Source organism: Cricetulus griseus, chromosome 2 (assembly GCF_003668045.3).
Source record: "Cricetulus griseus strain 17A/GY chromosome 2, alternate assembly CriGri-PICRH-1.0, whole genome shotgun sequence".
In the NCBI taxonomy this organism is placed as follows: Eukaryota; Metazoa; Chordata; class Mammalia; order Rodentia; family Cricetidae; genus Cricetulus; species Cricetulus griseus.
In genome coordinates, this window is record NC_048595.1 from 363,573,280 (window position 1) to 363,593,762 (window position 20,483).

General features: G+C 40.7%; 1 protein-coding gene across 2 annotated transcripts; it reads right to left on the reverse strand.

The window, feature by feature from the left end:
• Window positions 1-6,592: 6,592 nt before the first annotated feature.
• Window positions 6,593-17,838, reverse strand: LOC103162208 (zinc finger protein 58). 2 transcript variants are annotated; one of them, XM_027400096.2, is made up of 5 exons: window positions 17,642-17,658; window positions 15,779-15,905; window positions 14,604-14,699; window positions 7,853-9,074; window positions 6,593-7,371 (listed from the first exon to the last, which is right to left on the reverse strand). In XM_027400096.2, exons 2-5 carry the CDS (start codon window positions 15,900-15,902, stop codon window positions 7,266-7,268), a joined length of 1,548 nt encoding a protein of 515 aa, XP_027255897.1. In that variant the 5' UTR covers window positions 15,903-15,905; window positions 17,642-17,658; the 3' UTR covers window positions 6,593-7,265. The 2 variants fall into 2 exon arrangements, with proteins under 2 accessions (XP_027255897.1, XP_027255896.1); XM_027400095.2 differs by having other exon boundaries at window positions 7,281-9,074; window positions 17,642-17,838.
• Between the last annotated feature and the right edge of the window lie 2,645 nt (window positions 17,839-20,483).

Here is a 20,483-nt window from a genome sequence, read left to right on the forward strand (position 1 = left end):
TACATACATACCCCTTGCTGTCTGTACTGACACAATGTAACCCATGCATGGATCTGACTCCACAGCTTGTAAAACAGTTGTGTGTGAACACTGGAATCCTATGTAGAGGATTTTTAGGGATAAAGAGATGGTATAATCATTCTCACATTTGCTTGCAAAGATCTCCCATAATTCATCTTGGGATTTTTCCATGTGTTCTGTCCCTTGAAAACTCAACTGTACTCTATATAAGCAATTTAATTGTGAGAGCTCTACTAGAATTTTACCAGTGTCTCCATGGTTGTTCACAAACTCAGGTCCACATTCACCACCAGGTGAGCTAGGAACTCATGCTTACCTCCCAAGAGACCCTGGTCCTGGATCACAGACTTAGGACTGAAGCACAGATAGCCCCAGTGTAGTGTTTTCCAAATTTCTGACATGATTATATGGTGAGGTTTCAATTCCACTTAGCTATCACCTGCATGTTCCATGAAGTGTGACCACACCGGGGACTGTTAGGGGACTGTTAGTCACTGAACATGTGACTAGTGATGTGATTAAGTGGTTCTCTCTGACAGTGTTGCAAAGCTCCATGTTGACCTACACATTGCTGAACCTGAAGAAACTTTCCTAAAACTGGAGTTTTGTGCATGAAGTCCCTACAGAGGGCTGTCACCTTTCAAATGAAATTGCACTTCCACAAGATAGACTTCCATGGATGTCCTCTTGGTTCAGAGCAAATCAATGTGGGCTCCATACAAAGTGCCAGGATTCCCCAACTGTAGTTATTCTCTCTGAGAATTACAGCTCATTTCACATTTCCTGTAACTTTAAAGTCACTGAATATAGCACCTGTTGGCATTCAGGCCTGCCTGGCCTGCTTCCCTTGGCGATCTAATAGTTTGTTACCCCTGCAAACATACCCTGCAAGCACCAGTTCCCTTGCCTGCTCTGTGGTCTCTCTGCACATGTCCTCTGCGCCTCCCTTTTAAAGGTAGAGCTCCACCAGCTTTTTCTCGTCTCTTTCTCATTCCCTTTCCCTAATAATGAAACCCTCCCCGTGAGCCCTGTTATATAGCCTGACTCCTTCCCACTGTTGTTTTGTTTTGTTTTTTTAATTAACAGCACCTATAGGTCCATACAATTGAGTGCTTGTGCCCCTGCTGGAAGGAACTATATTTGAATGATTAGAGGGTTTGTAGTGTATCCCTGCAGGCGGGCTTTGATGTTACAGAATCCTACTCATTACCTGTCTCCTATTGGGAATCAAGTTATAAGCTCTCTGCTCCTGTTTGAGGATCATGCCTGCCTACCTGAAGCTATGCTGTCTATCACAGGACTTTTACACAGTGAAACCATGAGCAACAGATGAGTCATGTGTTCTCTCACAGCAATCAAAAAGACACTCTATTCTGTGGTTTTCCAATGGAGAAGAGAAAGAGTGTCTACTCATCTCAGGTTTGTGTCTAATTATAGACATAGCAAAGATTCCACTAAAGTCCCTCTCTTCATGAGTTAGTGAGTTTACTACTGGGATTGCCAACAGGAGTGTGGTTGAGGGATTAGAGCAGAAACACACACAATTCAATGCAGTGACATCAACAGTACCAAGAATCTGAGGGACTCTGGTTAAAATGTTGCATTCCTTCAGCTCAGTGTATGGCTTGGAGGGAGCTCCACTGATGAGGCAGTGTCTTCCCCTATAGTCCTTGCTGTCTAGGTAGCTGTCAGCAGTGAGGGTTCTGGGAGTCTTGAAAATGTCTAGGAATTCCCCATGCCCATCACATGCTTAGTTCCTAAGGTTAGTGAGGGCCCCACCAGAATGGGATGTTTCCCTTGAATGGAAATTGTTGTTGGTCAAATCCCAAGCTACTTGATGAGTGAGGGAGTAATGAATACTAGGGAGCAATGCATGGTTCTCTTCAGCACTGTGGACTGTCAGGGGCTTAATCCCAAAGTATGGAGGTACACATGTTGAGAGAGGGTCTTCTGGCCTCAATAATCACCACAGAAGTCTCCTTAGAGACGGTACCAGAAGTTTTTTCTTCTGGGTAACTGGAGATCTCATTAAGTGAAAAACATCCATGCATTTTGGATAACTGAGTTTGAAAGTCATCTACATTGTGGTGATCTCATCAGACACAGGTGAGGTGATCTCATCAGTCACTGAGCTAGAGATATACTTATCTTCCTTATCATTCCTGAGAACATGGCCTTTCCATGTATCTGAAGGATAGGAGTCTGTATATTCCTAAGAGATCAATTTGGACAGGAGGTAGTACTTTAATGAATAAGGTCCCTCTTGTCCTGACTCCATTTATGTTTCCTTGAACACTTCTCAGCCCTCTAAACTTCTCCCATATTTATTTGGATTCTGCCATTTATTGACCATGTCTTCATGCCTGTGGGACAAGCAATTTTCCATATCAGCCTTTGTCTTTTTCTGGTCATCTTGTTTGCAGTTTTATTTGTGCATTCTCTACATTGTTTATCCTCTTACTTCAGTAGCCTCAGTATTGTTTCTCACTTTCTGCCATATCATTCATTTCTTGGTGAAATTCTCTCCGTTTGGGTATCTGTGTATGTATCGCTGTTATACATGAGGCTGTAACTTGACATGTAGTCCTGTAAACATCATGTCAGCGTCTGCTTTGTGTAAAGACAAAACAATCATTACCGTAGCCATACATAAGAGACCAACCTATCAAAAATTTAGGGACACAAACGGGTCACATGACAATCCTTCCTTTTCATTGTGTAAGGTAACTTAGTGGGTGTAGGGGAAGTCCAGGTGTTCATTAACTTGTTCTAACTCCCAGTATACTTACAGTGGCACTAGTTGTCTCTTTCAGTTGCCATGCTCACCCAGAACCTGCTGTCTCTTCTCTTACAAATCATCTTCCAGGTTCAGATGGAAGCAAAACTGTTCCAAACTTACAAAATATCTGTCCAGCCCATGACCTAGTGGCCTTTTCAGTTTTAGCACACTTGCACTCTCCCAAAACTCACTATCTTTCATGTTATCCTGCTAGCAGCTCCTATTGCTGAAAACTTCCCAGTATGCAATTACATGTTTCATATATTGATGAGTTCACTTTGATGAATCTTTGTTAAGTCTTCAGTTACCTTAAAGGAACCTAATACAAGATAACAATGAGAGTGTAAACTGGGTTTCTTGGTTGTGCTCACATCCTGAGGTGAGGGAGGCCAGAAAGGACAGCCTGTGGTGGCTGCAGGGGCTCCTGAGCTGGGGCTGCCATATGGCAGTAGGGGAGCATCCACTCTGCACCTCTTTACCCTTCTGAAACTCCAGGTATCCAGTAGCCTAACTAGCCAGGGAAGCCAGACCCCAACTCACAGTTGCTCTGTGGTGTGGAGTCACTTTTACTATGCTGGAGGTTCCCTGAGCTGAGTGGCTCTCAAGTTAGAGAAGTCATAGTGGTTCCTACTGCCAGGTCTTTCTAATAGGTCTCTAAGCCTGCTTCCTATAAACAGACTTTATCTTTCATGGCATGGACTAATTAATTATGTAACATGAGCCTTAGATTAGGCTTGTTTCTAACTAGCTTATAACTTAAATTAACCCATTAAATCTATGTTCTTCGATGTGCTCATTACCTTATCTCCATTATGCCCATCTTGGTTATTCCTGGTGTGGCTGGTGACTCTGCCTTTCTGCCAAAAATTCTGCCTATACCTCCTGCCTAGCTATTGACCATTTAGCTCTGTATCAAATCAATCTCAGCGACCCATCTTCACTCAGTGTAACCTAACAGTCCACATTTACTCCCCCCCTTTTTTTTGTCCAAAAAAGAGGTTTTAACTCTAACACAATAAACTCTACACAATAAGAACAATTATCCTGTAAGGATTACATTTACAATGTCCAATCTGTTTGCATTTGGCAAATTTAGAGAAGATACTACATTATCTATCCTATCTTAATCCCAAGTATTACCTCTAAACTGTTATTAACTAGTATTACCACCCTAAAAATACCTGTTTAGACTTAAAACATCTTTTGAGAAAAGCTACGTAAGTTTTTGTTTCTCAACCTTACAAATTTACATCTTATGTAATTATGTAAATTTATGTATTTTTTTTTTTTTTTTTTTTTAGTTTGGTAACAAGGAACTACAGTTTGGTAACAAGGAACTACATTGGGGCATTCATCTTTCACCTACAGGTCTAGAATATCTGACCTACTTTTCTATGAAGCAGGAATCTTGAAGGACTGTCTTATGTTGTCTTGGCAAGGTTTGGGAGACACTCTCCTTTTTATTCTGCTTACCCAATTTGGACACCATAGTGCCAGCAGTCGAAGGAAGGGCAGTTCCTTTGTCATTGGCTAGCTTTTGCAACAAAGAGAGCAAACTCTGTATTTGGGTTCTTTGATGCCCGTAATACTCTGTGTTAAAGCAAATTGGTACTACCAGGAGCACATATATATCACAGTTATGAAAAGTTGTATGTTATTAAAACATCTTAAATGCCATATTTTGTAGGTTTGAGGTATTTGGAGATCACAGATCTAGCTAAAATAAATCTTTGTATGTTCTTGAAAAAAAAAAATACCTAACATGACTATAGATGATTGACTATTAAACTGTATTTCTTTATTATATTAAATAGCTTTCAAGGACTAAAACTTTACATTCCATTTTTAAATGAGGTGCATGGTTACAACATCTTAAACAAGAATAGAAACATATACACATAATAACAAAAATAACCTTAAATTTGTATCAAAATACAAAAATCCATACCAATGCAAAATATTTGAGACTAGTGGTTGTTCAAAAGTAGACTCAAGTATCTACTCTTTTATAGAAGTTATTTTATTTCATGTCCTTCTTTTTCTGGGTCTGATGATCTTACTTTAAAACCAATTTTGTGGATCATTGGTTTTTCCTGGGATGTGTCATTCGCATGTTTTTTTTGTTTTTTGTAAACCCTCACTCTGCTTCTGTCTTCAAAGACATTTATATAAACTCTTTGCAGCTATTCATTTTACTCTATTAAAAGACCTTCACAAAGCTCCTGTTTATTCTGGCTTACAAGCCTGTATACCTTTTGCCATCCTCATTGAGGGTTTTCATGGCTCACTTTCAGTTTCAAAAAATGATACTACTTACCAAATCTTTTGCCTTAACTGCTTTATTACCAATTGTGTCAATTTAACTATGTCCCCAGGAACTTTTGTAGTTGTCCATCAGCCTCCTTGTCTTCTTCCTGTTAACCTATCTCGACCTTGGTATGATGATCTGGGTATTTATGCTATGGAAACTATTGCTAATCTGCTAAGTGCTTTATTGCAGCCCTGGTATTGGGTATTACTGCCTTTATTTCTATCATTGGAACTATAACTGCCTCTACTGCAGCCCTTGTACAACATGAATACATTGTCTAAAAATGTTTCTGATTCTTTCTTTACTCAAGAATCTGTTGATAAGGGCCTTGTTAATAGGGTTAATGCACTGGAGGAAGCAGTTTTATACATAGGTACAGATTCAAAATATTATGGTTAGACTTACTGTTTGTTATACAAATTATAAATTAATTTGTGTTACACCATTGTCTTACAATGGTTCTGATCACCCATGGGAACAAATTCAGGCTCAATTAGAGGCATATGGAACAGTTCTAATGTAAGATGAATATTCATGCACAGCATCAGAGAGGATAAAAATCTCATTTTTTAAATTCAATTACCTCTTTTATAACTATAAATTTTTTTCGGACATTTATCATTAATTTGGTTGTGGGCCCTTGGTTTATTTTTAATTTTAATCTTTTTCTTTCCAGTCCGCTACAAAAAAAAAAAAAAAAATTAAGACTTGCCCTTCTCATAGTCCTTCGGTATGTCATCCATGAGTTTCAATCAAAAACCAAAAACGGGAAGATACTGGGAGTCATGTGACTTCTTGGGAGACCTGAGAATAGCATGAACAAATTCTTCCTGTGGCAAGGCCCTGGAAAATCTGACCCATTTTTGGCAAGGCTGACGGGTAGTTTGCTGCATAATTCTGGGCATGACCCCAGGAGCCTATGTGCTACCTGCTCTTCTTCCTTTCCTTATACAAGTTATCTTTCTTAGAGCTATAGATAAAATGGCTATTTACAAAAGGAAAACGTCCCTCTGATGACTATACTCTGGCTGAGGCAGAAGGGATGTTCTTAAAAATATACAGTGGATCTGATTTAGCCCCTAAAGCCTTTGATGTTTCAGGCGTGATCATGAACTCAGGCTTTCTCAAGAACAGGATGCTGCCTTTCCAGTGCACCTGTGATTAGCCTGAAAGAATCACAGAAGTGTGGGACCATTTACAAATCTGTGTATTCAGGAGAGACTTATTTTAAACACAAGAGTCTTGGAGAGATGTTACTCAATAGATGATATCGGGGCTAATGGGGACAGTCTAGGAAGAGAGAATCATAGAAACCCACAATGCCCTCATTTTTAACAGCTGTGCCAATACTGTAGCACGCCTTTAATCCCAGCACTCGGGAGGCAGAGGCAGGCGGATTTCTGTGAGTTCGAGACCATCCTGGTCTACAAGAGCTAGTTCCAGGACAGCCTCTAAAGCCACAGAGAAACACTGTCTCAAAAAACCAAAAAAAAAAAAAAAAAAAAAAAAAAAAAAAGGATGAGCAGTGCCAACTATTAAGAGTAAGCTTTCTAGTTGTATAGTTTACAGGATAAAACCTAGAATATTACCTACAGGAGACACTATAGTACAGAATGAAGAATGAGAATTTAGATTTGAGTAGAGGTAAACATTAACCCTTAGAGGCAAAATTCTCTTTCATTTTGCATGACAATAAATGCTGCCGACAAGACATACTGTTTGATCTGCTGGTGTCCTTAGTTAGAAAACTTTCTTTCTTGCTTGCTATACTGCTTATGCTTTTAATAGTAAAGCTATGAATCAAAGTAATGATTTCCAGTGGGAAAGTTGGGGGACAGAAAGGGAATGAAGTATGGGGAAAAAACTGGCAATTACTGTACTTATAACTAGAAACTCCAGGAAACATATGATTGTAAAATTGTTCATGCAAACTATTGAAACTGTATAAATAAAAATGGCTCAGTCACTGTGCTGACTTCCGTCCCAGGTCATTGGACTTGTTGGGAATTAGGAGTTAGTCTCCCAGTGCTCATGGCTTGTTATCACACTACCTGTATATCCTGCTTCCTTGTCAGCTGGCTGGCATCTCCTCAGCTGGCATCTCATTACTCTTCTCTCTACCCTTCTTTCTCCCAGCACTCATGGAGTTTGTAGTCAGAATTTGATGTGTTTTAAGGGCTGAAGAAGTGTAAATTTTTTAAGACATTTGTGGGATTTCTCTCCAATGTGAACAATCATGTGTCCAATAAGGGTTATAATGGTTAACACTCTTTACCACATTCCCCACATTCTTAAGAACCCCCCCCCCCCAATTGCCTAGGGATGAAGATGAGCAAAAACGTTTGCCAACTCTTCACACTTGGTTTTTCTACAGCATGGACTGTCTGATGTTCCTGAAGTTGTGCAAAGTAGGAAAACTTTTCCACACTCTCACACGTGCAGGAATTGTCTTAAGCATGGAGTGGTATATGTTGTCTAAGGCACGAAGATGAAGAAAAACATTTGCACACACTTCACACTGTTAGGATTTCTCTGAAGCATGAACTCTCTTGTGTCTCCAAAGGGATGAGCTATTTCGAAAGGCCTCTTGACATTCTTCACACTTGTATGGTTTCTCTCCAGTATGAATTGCTTGATGTCCCCGAAGACTCCTAGAACAGGAAAACCGTTTGCCACATTCTACACACTTATAGGGACTGTCTTCAGAATGGATTATTTGATGGCGTCTAAAGAAAAAGGATGAGTAAAAACATTTGCCACACTCCTCACACTTGTAGGGATAGTCTTCAGAGTGACTTGTCTGATGTCGTCTAAGGGTTGAAGATGAGAAAAAACATCTCCCACACTTTTTACACTCGTAGGATCTCTCTGCAGTATGAACTCTCCTGTGTTTCCAAAAGGTTGAATATTTACGAAAGCCTTTGTGACATTCTTCACACTTGTATAGTTTCTCACCAGTGTGAATTGCTTGGTGTTCCCTAAGACTCCTGGAACATGAAAACCATTTGCCACATTCTACACACTTATAGGGGCTGTCTTCAGAATGGATTGATTGATGTCGTCTAAGGGATGAAGATGAGGAAAAACATTTGCCACACTCCTCACACTTGTATGGTTTCTCTCCAGTATGGACTGTCTGATGTTCTTGAAGGTGTGAAAAGTAGGAAAACCTTTTGCCACACTCTGCACAAGTGTAGGGATTGTCTTCAGAATGGATTGTTTGATGTCGTCTAAGGGATGAGGATGTGCAAAAACACTTGCCACACTCTTCACACTTGTAGGCTTTCTTTGCAGGATTAGCTGCCTTGTTCCTAATGAGAAGAGTAGGCTTAGTAAATTCTTTTCCACTCAGTTCACACTGGTACGATTTCTCTGCAACATGAATTCTCATGTGTCTCCAAAAGGATGAGTGATAACGAAAGGCTTTGTGACATTCTTCACACTTGTATGATTTCTCTCCGGTATGAATTATTTGATGTATCTGAAGTCGTAGAGAACAAGAAAACGTTTTTCCACAATCTTCACACTTGTAAGGATTGTTTCCTGAATGAATTCTTTGATGTTGCTTAAGGTATGAAGGGAAATAAAAGGCTTTGCCACATTCTCCACACTTGTAGGGTTTTTCTCCAGAATGAATTCTTTCATGTTGCTTCAGCATTGGAAGATAGTAAAATGATTTGCCACACTCTTCACACTTGTATGTTTTTTCAGCAGTATGAGTTTTCTGGTGTATAAAAAGTGATGAGCGAGTATTAAAGGCTTTATGACATTCTTTACATGTGTAGGGTTTTTCTCCTGTGTGAAGTCTCTGGTGTATAGAAAGTGTTTTATAAGAACTAAGGGCCTTACCACAGTCTTTGCACTTGTAGGGTTTCTCCCTTGTATGAATTCTTTGGTATTGAACATGTACTGAATTGTAATCAATGGTCTTGTTGTAAACGTTATAATCATTGGGTGTTGTTCCTGTTGAGCAAAAGTTGAGATATGAGCAAAAACTAAGAAATATTTTTTATTCTTGTAATGCTTACTTTTTTTTTTTTTTTTTAGACATATTAACAAGTTTATTATAGGCCCAGCAGAGTAGAGAGACTAAGAAAGAAGAGAAACAGGGCTAATGGCTGACCGCCATGGCCGGTCGCCATAGAGAGAGAGAGAGCGTAAGAGAAGAGAAGAGCAGAAGCAGAGAGAGTAGAAGAGAGAGAGAGAAAGAGAGAGAGAGAGAGGTAATGCTTACTTTTATATGGAGAGATTTACTCATACATATTGAACCATCAGCAAGAAACTACAATATATTTCAAAACCAATAGGCATTGAGCATGGATGATAAAATATTGTAGCTAGGAATAATAAATACTCCTACTAGAATAAGGGCACAACCAAATATAACATAGGCATAATGGCATATTATTCAGTTTAAAAGCTAAGTTTTAAGAGTATTTTAGTAACAGAAATAAGCTCATTAAACTCTAGTGATATTATATATCTAGACACCATGAAATTATAAAGCAGCCAGGCCTGGAAAAGAGAAACCTAACTGTAGGGAGTCATCCTAGCCCCACCCAATAGTCCTGGGGCAGGTACCAGGTGGACCTGGGGACTCGCCCATAAGGGCGGGGTGAAGGGAAGCCGGGATGACGTAAAGGGGGCTTCTTAAAGGACTGCACGTGGGGACGGGGCTCTCTCTTTGTTTTGGCCGCGCTGGCTGGGTTCTTAACCTAGCTCTGGCCTGTGTTTCACCCGGCTGTGCTTGGAAATAAAGAGACCTTAATCCAATACCTAACCGTGATTGTGTGATTCTGAATCATCCTCAAAATACAAAATTTTTATCCTCTACATAGAGTTTTATTTTGGAAGTTACAAAGGATATGCCTGCTGCACAAGAAATAGATGGTTCATAACAAGATCAAACAATACAGCTCAAAAACTCAGGGCAGTGTTTTATTTGGATGACAAGAAAATGTATACCTGTAACATACTGAGTCATGGAAAACAAAACAAAACAGAAGAACAATAACAAAAAACCCTTCAGGTTCACCTGTGAATTACATTAATTTTTGCTGAGACAACATATTTGCCAATGAATAGATGAAAAAATGAGTTATTTCAAATTTTGTTTGTTTTTATTTTTTCAGAAAAGGGTTTCTCTGTGTTGATCTTGCTATCCTGGAATTCATTATATAGACCAGGCTGGCCTCAATACCAGAGATCCACATTCTTCTGCCTCCCAAGTACTAGGATCAGTGGAGGAGGTCACCATGCCTAGGCAATAAAACTGTGTATTCCTAAGATTTATTCATTTACAAGAGTAAACAGTTATTGGGCCCTAAATACAGAGACAATGAGCAAGGTATGCAAACAGGAGACCTGTGTTAATCCATGGAGTAGAAATCAACAGAGCAGAGCTCATAGATATTTTATAATCTTACACTGTCTATATGTATTTTATGCTGTCTCTGCTATTGTTGTGTGCCTTACATTTTATCACTTTCCCCGACCCCCTTGGGGAACAGAGTCAGCCATGCTGAGTTCACTTTGATTCAAGGCTCCTGGACACTTTGGGATTCCTCGGTCCCCCTGCCTGTGCTCCATGAGTGGTGCCAACATCCACCATGAGGCTGTATTAGTGGGTCTGGGCAACTCCATGTCCATTCCTCTTCAAGCTGCTCATCCCTGACACTGAACTCCCCATTAAGGTCTTGTCAAAAACAAAACAAAACAAAAAACAAACAAACCTAGTCAACTCCCAGCCACGTTCCCTCAAAGGAATACTCTAGCTGGTGGGGACTGAGCTGTATGATCTCACTGGTCTATCCATGTGCAATAAGACCTACACAGGGACAGTGTCTTCTCTTTCACAGAACACAGGTCACTTGGTACCCACCGCACCAGAGCATGCAGAGTGGGCAGGAGTGGTCCAAGAAGCTTAGACAGCTTACAGGTCTGGGGCTCTAGCTCAGTGTGAGGACAAGATGTTGCAGCCAATCTTTCTATGTGTTCGAGTCCCTTACCTGCACTGCTTGTGCATAAAGACAGGAGATAAAAGCCCAGGTGGGTCTTTTCTACTGAGTTTGCAAGCCTGCTTCCTCTGAGAAAAGACATTCTGTCTATTCTTGGGACTCCTTTACCCTGTGCCTTCCTCTCTGCTCCACCAAGTCCAGATACCCTTGCTTTCACTTCTAGAACTTTCTGAGTTGCTTCGATGTCTAGTTTTATGGTTGTCTGTTTAAATGTCTCTAGGCTGCAGGTACCTATCTATCTAAAGTGTAGAGGCTGATCCACAGAGAATCAGGGTGTCCCTGTTTCATAAGAATCAGTATATTATCCTAAACCCTGAAATTTTTATAAGAGGAAAAACACATAGAGAACTATCCAGGTTGTCTGCCTACATCTACAGACACACACTATAGTTATGGATATTTAAATTAGTGTGCTCAGTCTTATTGAGACACAAATGCCATTTGAATATAGACAGCATTTTTATAAATCATCATATGCTGCTTTAGCTCACTGAAAAGCTGGCTCTGAAAAAAGGATATTCCCTGCCCACTTCAAACCCAAGCACATTTCTCTTATCCTGGGTCAGGCTGACTCCCTGACTCTGTGGCAGGCAGAAGGAAAACAATAGGACCGCTTGGGAAAAGACACCGTGTGCTTGAGAACACCTAAGAGGTGAACTATTTCCAAGAGAGGCTACTACTAATTATGTCATGGTAGAAAGAAGTGCAGAATAAGAATAACTAATGGGACGCTCATTATTGAAAAGGATAAAAAGACACTCTGTCTAGAAGCCATCAATAATAACTCTAAAATCATAGTCAGCCAAATTCTGTTAGATGCTGTTAACATCACTTTAACGATGATCACAATAAGTCTGCATAGTGTCTAAATCATAAAGTCCGTCTTTTGTTTCCTATAAGGGTGACCTGGAATCTTTCAAGGCATAATGGTTTAACAGTGTGTGCCCAGGTGATACTAATCTGTCACATTACTCTCACTGTGTAGTTTGGGATTCACCCTTCTTTTATTGATTTAACTGATGTTGTACCGTATCTTCTGAGCTGAACAACAACCATCATCGTAACTCTAGCTGTGCCTGCTGTAACCACATCTGGGCTTGTAAAATGTTAATATTAATCAAAAATGGAGGACACAGACAAGGTCCCTGAACCCTCACCTGAGGATCCACTCGGCCTCCCAGCTAGGTACATGAGGTTTTAAGGTTTCCTGGACACACATGGGTGTATAGGCCAGAAAAACTAAAACTGGGCTGCTGGATGGATCTGCAGGGCTGTAATATGTACTGTTACATGTACTGTTACACATAAAGCTGTTACATGTACTGGCTAAGGGCCCACATGAAAACAGATACTGTCTAACAGCCTCTCCTTTGGGATGTTTTCCTACATCAAATGGTAAATTTACTTGTTAAACACAGAATGTCTCACTTGGAATTGCTTGATCAAGGGGGTATATGTAAAGCATCAGATGCCCGGGGCCCACGGGAGAGGTGTCTCAGTTGATTCTGCAGTCATTTTCTGATTGAAATTCTGTTCTCTACGTCCTCTCTTGGTGATTACAAAACCTGTTCTAGTCCAAGTCTACTGACATCTCTAAACCTCTTGCTGACATGTCACTTTTCTTTGTATGAATTAGTGAAATCATTTCAAAAGATACAGTTGAGTTTATATCTCTAATAAATAGGTTAAACTATTTCATCTGAAAGGGCAAAACGTTTAAGGCTTAAAGCCAAGTCACATTAGGTCTATGTAATACAGGCATTATGGAAGAGGAGACTTAAAAATAATATACTTAATTATCAAAATTTACTAATGTCCTTAAGGTTATAAAGTTTTATTCATGTTTTTAAATACTGACTTAAAGAATTCTATCCAGTCACTTATGTCTTTGCTAACTTTGTTAAACTGTAACCATTTGGAGAAACTGAGTCACGACAAGAACAATTCATTGTACTTCTTTTTATTCTTGTAGGTGTTCCTTAAAAGGTCAGCCTTATTATTCTCTCCTCTGACTGTATTCTTTCTCAGGAAATGAGCTAAGTAGTGTAGAAGGTCAGTAGGACTAATTCAGATTTTATAAAGGTACAGTATAAAGGACTGAGGAGAGTCAGGTTCCCAGTTCCCCATGAACTGTATGTTTAAAGCTTATTTTTAAACACAGCTTCAGTTCAACAATTGTTGTTTCTGAGGCTGACATTTTTAACAGAGATAAATTATTTCCCATTTAAATCCTAATCTGATGAGAGTCACTACTTCATTGTAAGATGGTAGAACAAAAAGACACTTAATAATAGTTATTGAGAGTCACCTACTGAGAGAGTAAATATACTTAGTCTTCCTAAAATTGTTTATATAGTCATGATAAGTACCAATGTAATACAGGTACACAGACAATATTAGAGGGAGAGAAAAACATGTCCTCTGTACATGTTGTCAAACAACTAAAAAAAAAATTTTAAGTTTCCTTAATATATAATGATATTCAAAATCAGGTGTACTTTAAAAAAAAAAAAAAAAAAACCCTGTTTATTGAAGTAAATTGCTTGAGTAAAAAGGGTTAAATCTACACTACACTTGCATGGCAGAACATTACCAGGACAGGACAGAGACCTATTGAACTAATGGAATTCTAGTGCCAACACAGGATAAGGATGCATAGGGAACAGGATTTGTCAGTGTCTGCTGCTCCTGTCTCTCTCTGGCCTGGAAACCAGATCAGGAAATCCTATTCGATATTTGGAACGAATCTGGATCACAGCTCATGTCCCACAAGACAGGATTCCCTCATGCTGAGGAGGATCTTAGATTCTGCACCACACTCTAAATGTGTCAAGTAATGGAGACACTCACTGCAATGTCTCAGCACTCCACATCTCCTGAACTGATGGTTGAGGATACAAGGGGAACCTTGTACCTATACCTGCCAGCCAACCAGTATGGGAACTACACTCTAGTTCAAACAGCCATGCCCTGTCCCCTGGGCTTTGAATTTCCTCCTCTTAACAAAGCTAATCCCAGAGCTGAGAGGTCAATGCCTGGTTATGTAAAGGGTCCTCAGCAAAGTGGCAGATAATACATGACAGAGGCTCTGCCACAGGGCCAGGGGGCACAGCAGGCTGAACTCTGGGCACTATTTAAACTAAGTCACAAGTGCCATGTGTGGACAAACCACATCAGTAAAGAAAGCCATATGGCCTGAGGAGGAGGTGAGGTGGACTGTGAAAGTTCAACCAGGGCAGTTATCCTGAGTCACCTTCCAGAGACATCTGGGACCAGCTCTTCAGTTCTGCTCCTATTACCAACCTAGAAGCCAGTGGACATATACACACTTGGCAGAAGTTTGGAAAATCAACATGTCTTTGATAACAAAGATATGAAGGAGAGACCTAAAGAATTATCTCCACAACAATACCGTCTTTCAATGCACATGGGAAAGCCTGCCTTGCTGCCGCTGAACCCCCTCATTCCTACCCACCTGGGTGTACAGTGTCTGTTGCTTGTATCGTCATATCACATGGTCCTTGTGTTTGCTCCAAAAATGTCACCAGGTGTGGCTTTGGGACAGCAAGACCTGTTTGTAGAAAAGAGAACAGGATTGTTTAAGTGTTCTTCCACTGGGAATTGACATGTCCCTTCTAGGATGCTGTTTATAAGAAAAGAGATGTTGTAATAAATGACTGCAGACAATCAGTTCCTTAAATGCTTTCTCACAGGATCACTACAGTACAGAAAGGAATTTACAATGTTCAGATTCTGAGTTCCATTTGAAGGGGAAAACATTAAAAGTTGTAGTTCAGGTTCAGCAGAGTCCCTGTATCTGGGATGAACATTAGGATGAATAGTTTCCACTCTATCAGGAGTGAATCTTAGAATGAATGCTCTTCACTACATCTGGCATAAACGTTACAGTGAATATTTGTTTTCTAGAGGTCCCTTGAACTTGAAGAATCATTGTGGAAAACAGTAAAGAATCTCTGTGGAAAACAGTGATACTCTGCCAGGATTTGTAGAATTGTTGATCTAAGAGGTGTTGTGCATGCAGCCTTTGAATGACTTTGGTCTCAGGACCCCTCTGGCACATCTGAGGCTCTTGGGTTATAGTGTATTGCAAACAATAAAGGACAAAAGTCACAGGGCTATGTGATGCTTACCTCGAAAGACATACAGATTACATTAGGGACCTTGGTATACGCAAAAAACAACTTTGTGTAAAAATCAGTAAATTTGCCCTTGCACTTCGGCTGCTCAGGTTTCAGTTCATCAGAGGCTGGACCTTCCTGCTGTCATACACACCCTAAACTTTCATCTTGGAGTGAGCTTTTTTTGACAGACCCACACAACACAGAACACCCTAACAAAAACTGAATTGTGAAGCAATTTAATTAACAGGTATGCTCCACGCTTCATGCTACTGACTTTTTAACAGTTGCCCTAGAGTGGCTGCTGAATGAAATATACATTCAACACTGACAGTCCAAACACAGAGAAAGAAAAACACTGCAATGTTTTTTGCTGGGGAGCAATCACTGTTTTTTCTTAAAATGAAAGATATTAATCTGGCTGTTGAAATGTTCCTGTGAGACACCATATAAAGTTAGTAAGATACATATTGATGGTAAAATAAGAATTCACTGTGGATGAGATCCTCACCCAGGAAATTAAGGTTGCTGTAATTCTCCAACATCACATCCCTGTACAGATTCCACTGAGCAGGCTCCAGGTATTCCCTCTCTTCTGGAGAGAACTCAATGGCCACATCCTGGAAGGACAGCATTTCCTGAAATAAAGACCAAAGAATGATATCACAGTTTTAATTAAAACCACTAAAAATAATATAAATGCCAAGATGCATTAGGCTGGATAGTTCTCCTGTCAACTTGAGACTAGCTGGGGTCATTTGAGAAGAGAGAAGCATCATTGAGAAGATGCCTCCCTAAGTCTGTGTGTAGGGAAGCCTATGGCATTTTCTTAATTAGTGGTTGATATGAGACAGGACAGCCCATTATGGGCAGGTGATCTATATGCTTTTTTTCAATTTGACACAAGGTCGAGTCATCAGAGAGGAAGGAGCCTCAGCTGAGGAAATGCCTCCATGAGATCCAGCTGGAAGGCATTTTCTCAATTGGTGATCAATAGGGGAGGGCCCAGTAGGTGGTGCCATCACTGTGCTGGTGTCCTGGGTTCTGTAAGAAAGCAGACAGAGCAAGCCAGGGGAGGCAAGTCTTCAGCAAGCAGCTCCCCTCCCTGGCCTCTGCATCAGCTCCTGCCTCTGGGATCCTGCCCTGTTTGAGTTCCTGTCTTGATTTCCTTCAGTGATGAACAGCTCTGTTAAAGTGTAGGAAAAACAAACCCTTTACCCACCAACTTATTTTTTTTTTGGTCATGGTGTTTCATCACAGCAACTGAAACCCAAGTCTTATATACTTTTTTGGGGGAAGGAGGCTGTGCAGTTCTGGATCTCACTCTGGAGACCAGGCTGGCCTTGAACTCGGAAATGCGCTTAACTCTGCCTCCCCAGTGCTGCTGGGTTTAAAGGCGTGTGCCATCACTGCTGGGTGGTTTTATATGCGTTGTCATGGGTAGAAGCACAAGATACTCCTATCTGCAGGATGTCATTGTTCAGGTGGTGTTCCAGCAGTCCTGTTTCATCACTTCTCCCACTCAGGAGCTTGTAAAGCCCCTTCTCTCACAGGTCTACTTTAAATCACAGGAACACACACACAGGTCTGTGAGTTCCTCCTCACCCTGTTACCTGACCCAAAAGCCTTCCTAGTCCCCATTCTGCTCTGCGGGTCTCTCCCTCCACATGCCTGCAGTATGTGTGCTCTCTCACACCTAGTCTAAACTTTTCTACAGCAGCTGACTCTGGCAGATCTGTCTGCTGTCTTCCAGAATTTCCCACCTGAGACCTTTGCTGTGCCTCACATTTTTCCTCTTTTAATTCTTTATCTGGCAGAGAAAACGAACACAATCAAGACTCAAGACCCTTACACTAGGCAGGATAGAGTACAGGAGGGGTCAGAAACCCCGTTTGCTCTAAAACACTGATAAATCTGACAGCAGCCATGTGAGAATGGCTCAGCTAGTGAAGCCTGCTTCCCCACCAAAGCTGCTCAGTGAGCTCCCAGCTCCAACTCAGGAGCAGGCAGGCAGCTGACCATCATTAGCTTTCAGTCCTGGTCACCTCAGCTGACCATCACTAGCTTGCAGTCGTGGTCACCTCAGCTGACCATCACTAGCTTGCAGTCCTGGACTTTGCGCTATCATCTACTCCGTACTCCAAGGCAGCTCTCCTGTCCCAGAAGCCCAAGGCGGACTCGGGCTGCACGTCCTAAGGAAACATCACTCAGGGCACAGTCCCATCGCCCTCTCCCCAGGCCTGACCTGCAACCTCCCGAATCCCAGCCAGTTCAGGCCAGCACCTCCCAGGCAGCTTCTCCGCCCTCCCCCCAACCCTCCAAGATGGAACCCGCACCCCGCAGAGCCTCAGGCTGCGCTGCACCCTGGACCAACCTCCAAGTCAGAGACGCAGCTGGAGCTACGGCACAGCAGGACTCACGCCCAACTTTGGGGGAAGACGCACGTGTGGAGGCCAAAGCCGGAAAAGGCTTTTCTGGACTTCTCTCTGTGATGTCACAGTCGCAGGGACTACATTTCCCAGAAGTCTGGGGGAAGGAATTCCTGGAATCCTGCCTGTTGATAGTTACTCTTGACTTGTTTCTGGCTGCCTGCAGTAGAGGATGGGAAGAAGAAATGGAGTCGGCTGGACAGCTGTTGGCCTGAGAAAAACCAATCACACGAATGTCTGATTAAAGCAAGCTTTATTTTACAGTAGCACCAGGAAGTGCCCAGTTGGCTTTCTCTCCCAAAGTCGGTGTTTCAGAGAGCAGCCCCCTTATTGCCTTTTGGGGCAAGGATTGGGGTTAATTAAGAAAATAAAAACAGCTGTCAAGATAATTGGCAGTTATAAAGGAGGATTTTTGTTTTTTTTAAGGGTAGACAAAGTCCTTAACAGGGAAATAGAGCAGTAAAAACTAGTTAAGAAGGAAAATGGAGAGTCTGGATCACACACATTATTGTGTTGTCTATAGATGTTTTGACTGTTAATGAGAAAGTAAGTGCTGGGAGACATTTGATTATGGAAGCTCCTAGATTATACAAACCTACGTATTTTAAAAATATCTTGACTACAAATTTTAAGTCAAAAGAAGTTACTTTGGGAAAGAGTTTCTGCTTTTATTTCCAAAGAAATGAGAGGCTCTGGATTCATTCTTGGTTAAGAAAAATCAGGTTAGATGGAGGAAGACCCCTTGAAAAATCTCCGATGCGAACGTTTCAGAAAGCCTCTGTTGCAGTTTCCTCTGGGTTTTACATCCAGAACAGCTTCAAGGCTGCTGGCTGAGATGATCCAGATTCACAGAATACTCCAGTCAGGACTTGACCATAATCCTAAATTTTCTCAAGGTCCCCCAAAGATTACCAGTGATCCCCAAAACAACAGGAAGTAGCATAGAGAACTATGCCCAGATTCCCCCCAAATCAATTATGAATATTAGTCTTTGATTAGGGGTCTGGTTACAAAATTGATATTGGTTATAGTCAAAAAAAAAAGGCTAAACAAAAGATTTAAATTCATAGATCTCTTTCTAAAAGAAGGGTGATATGATATAGAAATGATAGAATAAAAGGGTACATTATTGAGTCTGGTAATCCAAAAAACAATTATTAAATATTTTATATTAGTATGGATTTTGGTTTGTTGATAGAAATTTAAAGTTAATTTTGTTTAAGGTATTTATGTAACTCACTTAAAAATGTAATGTACAAATAAGAAATATAAATTATAGTTAATCACCAATCAAACACAGACATGTTAGGTATGTTTTCAAGGTCATACACAGATATATTTACATAGATGGTCTTCAATCACTTCAAAGACCTACAGAATATGGCATTTAACATGTTTAATAATGTAAGGCTTTTCATGAGAGTGAGAGATGAATTCTTCTGGAAGCAGTAAACTACTTCAGAGAAGATGGTGGGCATAAAAGAAACTCTGTAAGAAGTTTGTTTTCTTTATGGAAAAAGCTAGCCACGTGGGCAAAGAAACTGACCATGCCTCATTTACTAACAGTTACTGTCTGAACTGGACCAGCAGTACACAAGAAGGGCGACTGCTTAACTTTCACAAGACAAGGCAGGACAATCCTTCAAAATTCCCTGTTTCACAGGAAAGTGTGTCAGATATGCTAGGCCTATAGGCCAGAGTTGATTGCCCCAGTGTTGCACAGGAACTTTGGTTGACTCTCCAAGCAGCTTGATGTCCCTGGTTTTGATAACATTTGCCTATTCTGGGTCTTTGGTAGACTTCAAGACTAGCTAGCTATAGTTTAATTTTTCCTAGTTATGATAAGTAATAATTACAGTACAAAACTTTGGGCTCACAAAGATAGATATTATTTTCTCTATTTTTGCCAATTACAAATAAGACTGGATATGGTAACTAATTCTTACTGCTTTTTCATTTATAATTTCACAATGTTAAATTCAAAACCTTCCTTTTTAATTAGACAAAAAGGGGGAAATGTTGTGAATAATCCTCTTGTACACTGTGAAGACTGGTCACATGAATTTGTATAATAAAACACTGATTGGCCAATAGCCAGGCAGGAAGTATAGGCAGGGTGACCACACTAAGGATGATGGAAAGGAGAAGAGTCAGAGAAGTTACCAGCAAACACAAGGAACCAAGATGAAAATACCCTACTGAGAGGAGGTGCTAAACATAGACAAGAATTATGGGTTAATTTAGGTGTAAGAGTTAGCTAGTAAGTATAGGACTAGTTAGCTAGTAAGTATGGGACTAGTTAGCTAGTAAGGCAGCTAGTAAGTTTAAGGCTGTGTACACTGCTGAGACAGAAAGCCTCTGTTAATGCTATTGCTCCCTCTGTTGACTGTGCCTCTGCATTTACGGCTGCTGCCTGAGCCTTCACATTGGTTTCACTAAGGTCTATCCTTTTATTATACCGATAAGGATTCAGGAGCCAAATGCTGGATGAAAACCTGACAGATCAGAGAGGCAGCACTTCTTCTCCACCAAGGGGAGATATTCCAGGAGCTTGTATGAGTCCACTGGAAAAAAACAACAGTAACTATGTCACAGCTCAGACTTCAGATTCCTGGCAACCATGGACAAAGTTATGACATGGTAAAAGTTCTATGGAACATTTATAGTTACAAATGAAAGAGACTCATTAACCAAGGCAAGTTTCAAACAAGATGCTTGCACATACTGGGGCGGGGGGGGGGGGGATCACTGCAAAGAGAAGTCTTTACTGTTCTCTGATGACAATGT

What these genes read in the sequence shown, in the direction of transcription:
- LOC103162208 (XM_027400095.2), bottom strand. Translation starts at nt 15,902, where the DNA reads ATGCTGTCCTTCCAGGATGTGGCCATTGAGTTCTCTCCAGAAGAGAGG. An exon ending in CAGCAACCTTAATTTCCTGG is followed by an intron (nt 14,700 to 15,778) that starts GTGAGGATCTCA and finishes TTCTACAAACAG; the next exon opens with GTCTTGCTGTCCCAAAGCCA. An exon ending in AACAGACACTGTACACCCAG is followed by an intron (nt 9,075 to 14,603) that starts GTGGGTAGGAAT and finishes TTTGCTCAACAG; the next exon opens with GAACAACACCCAATGATTAT.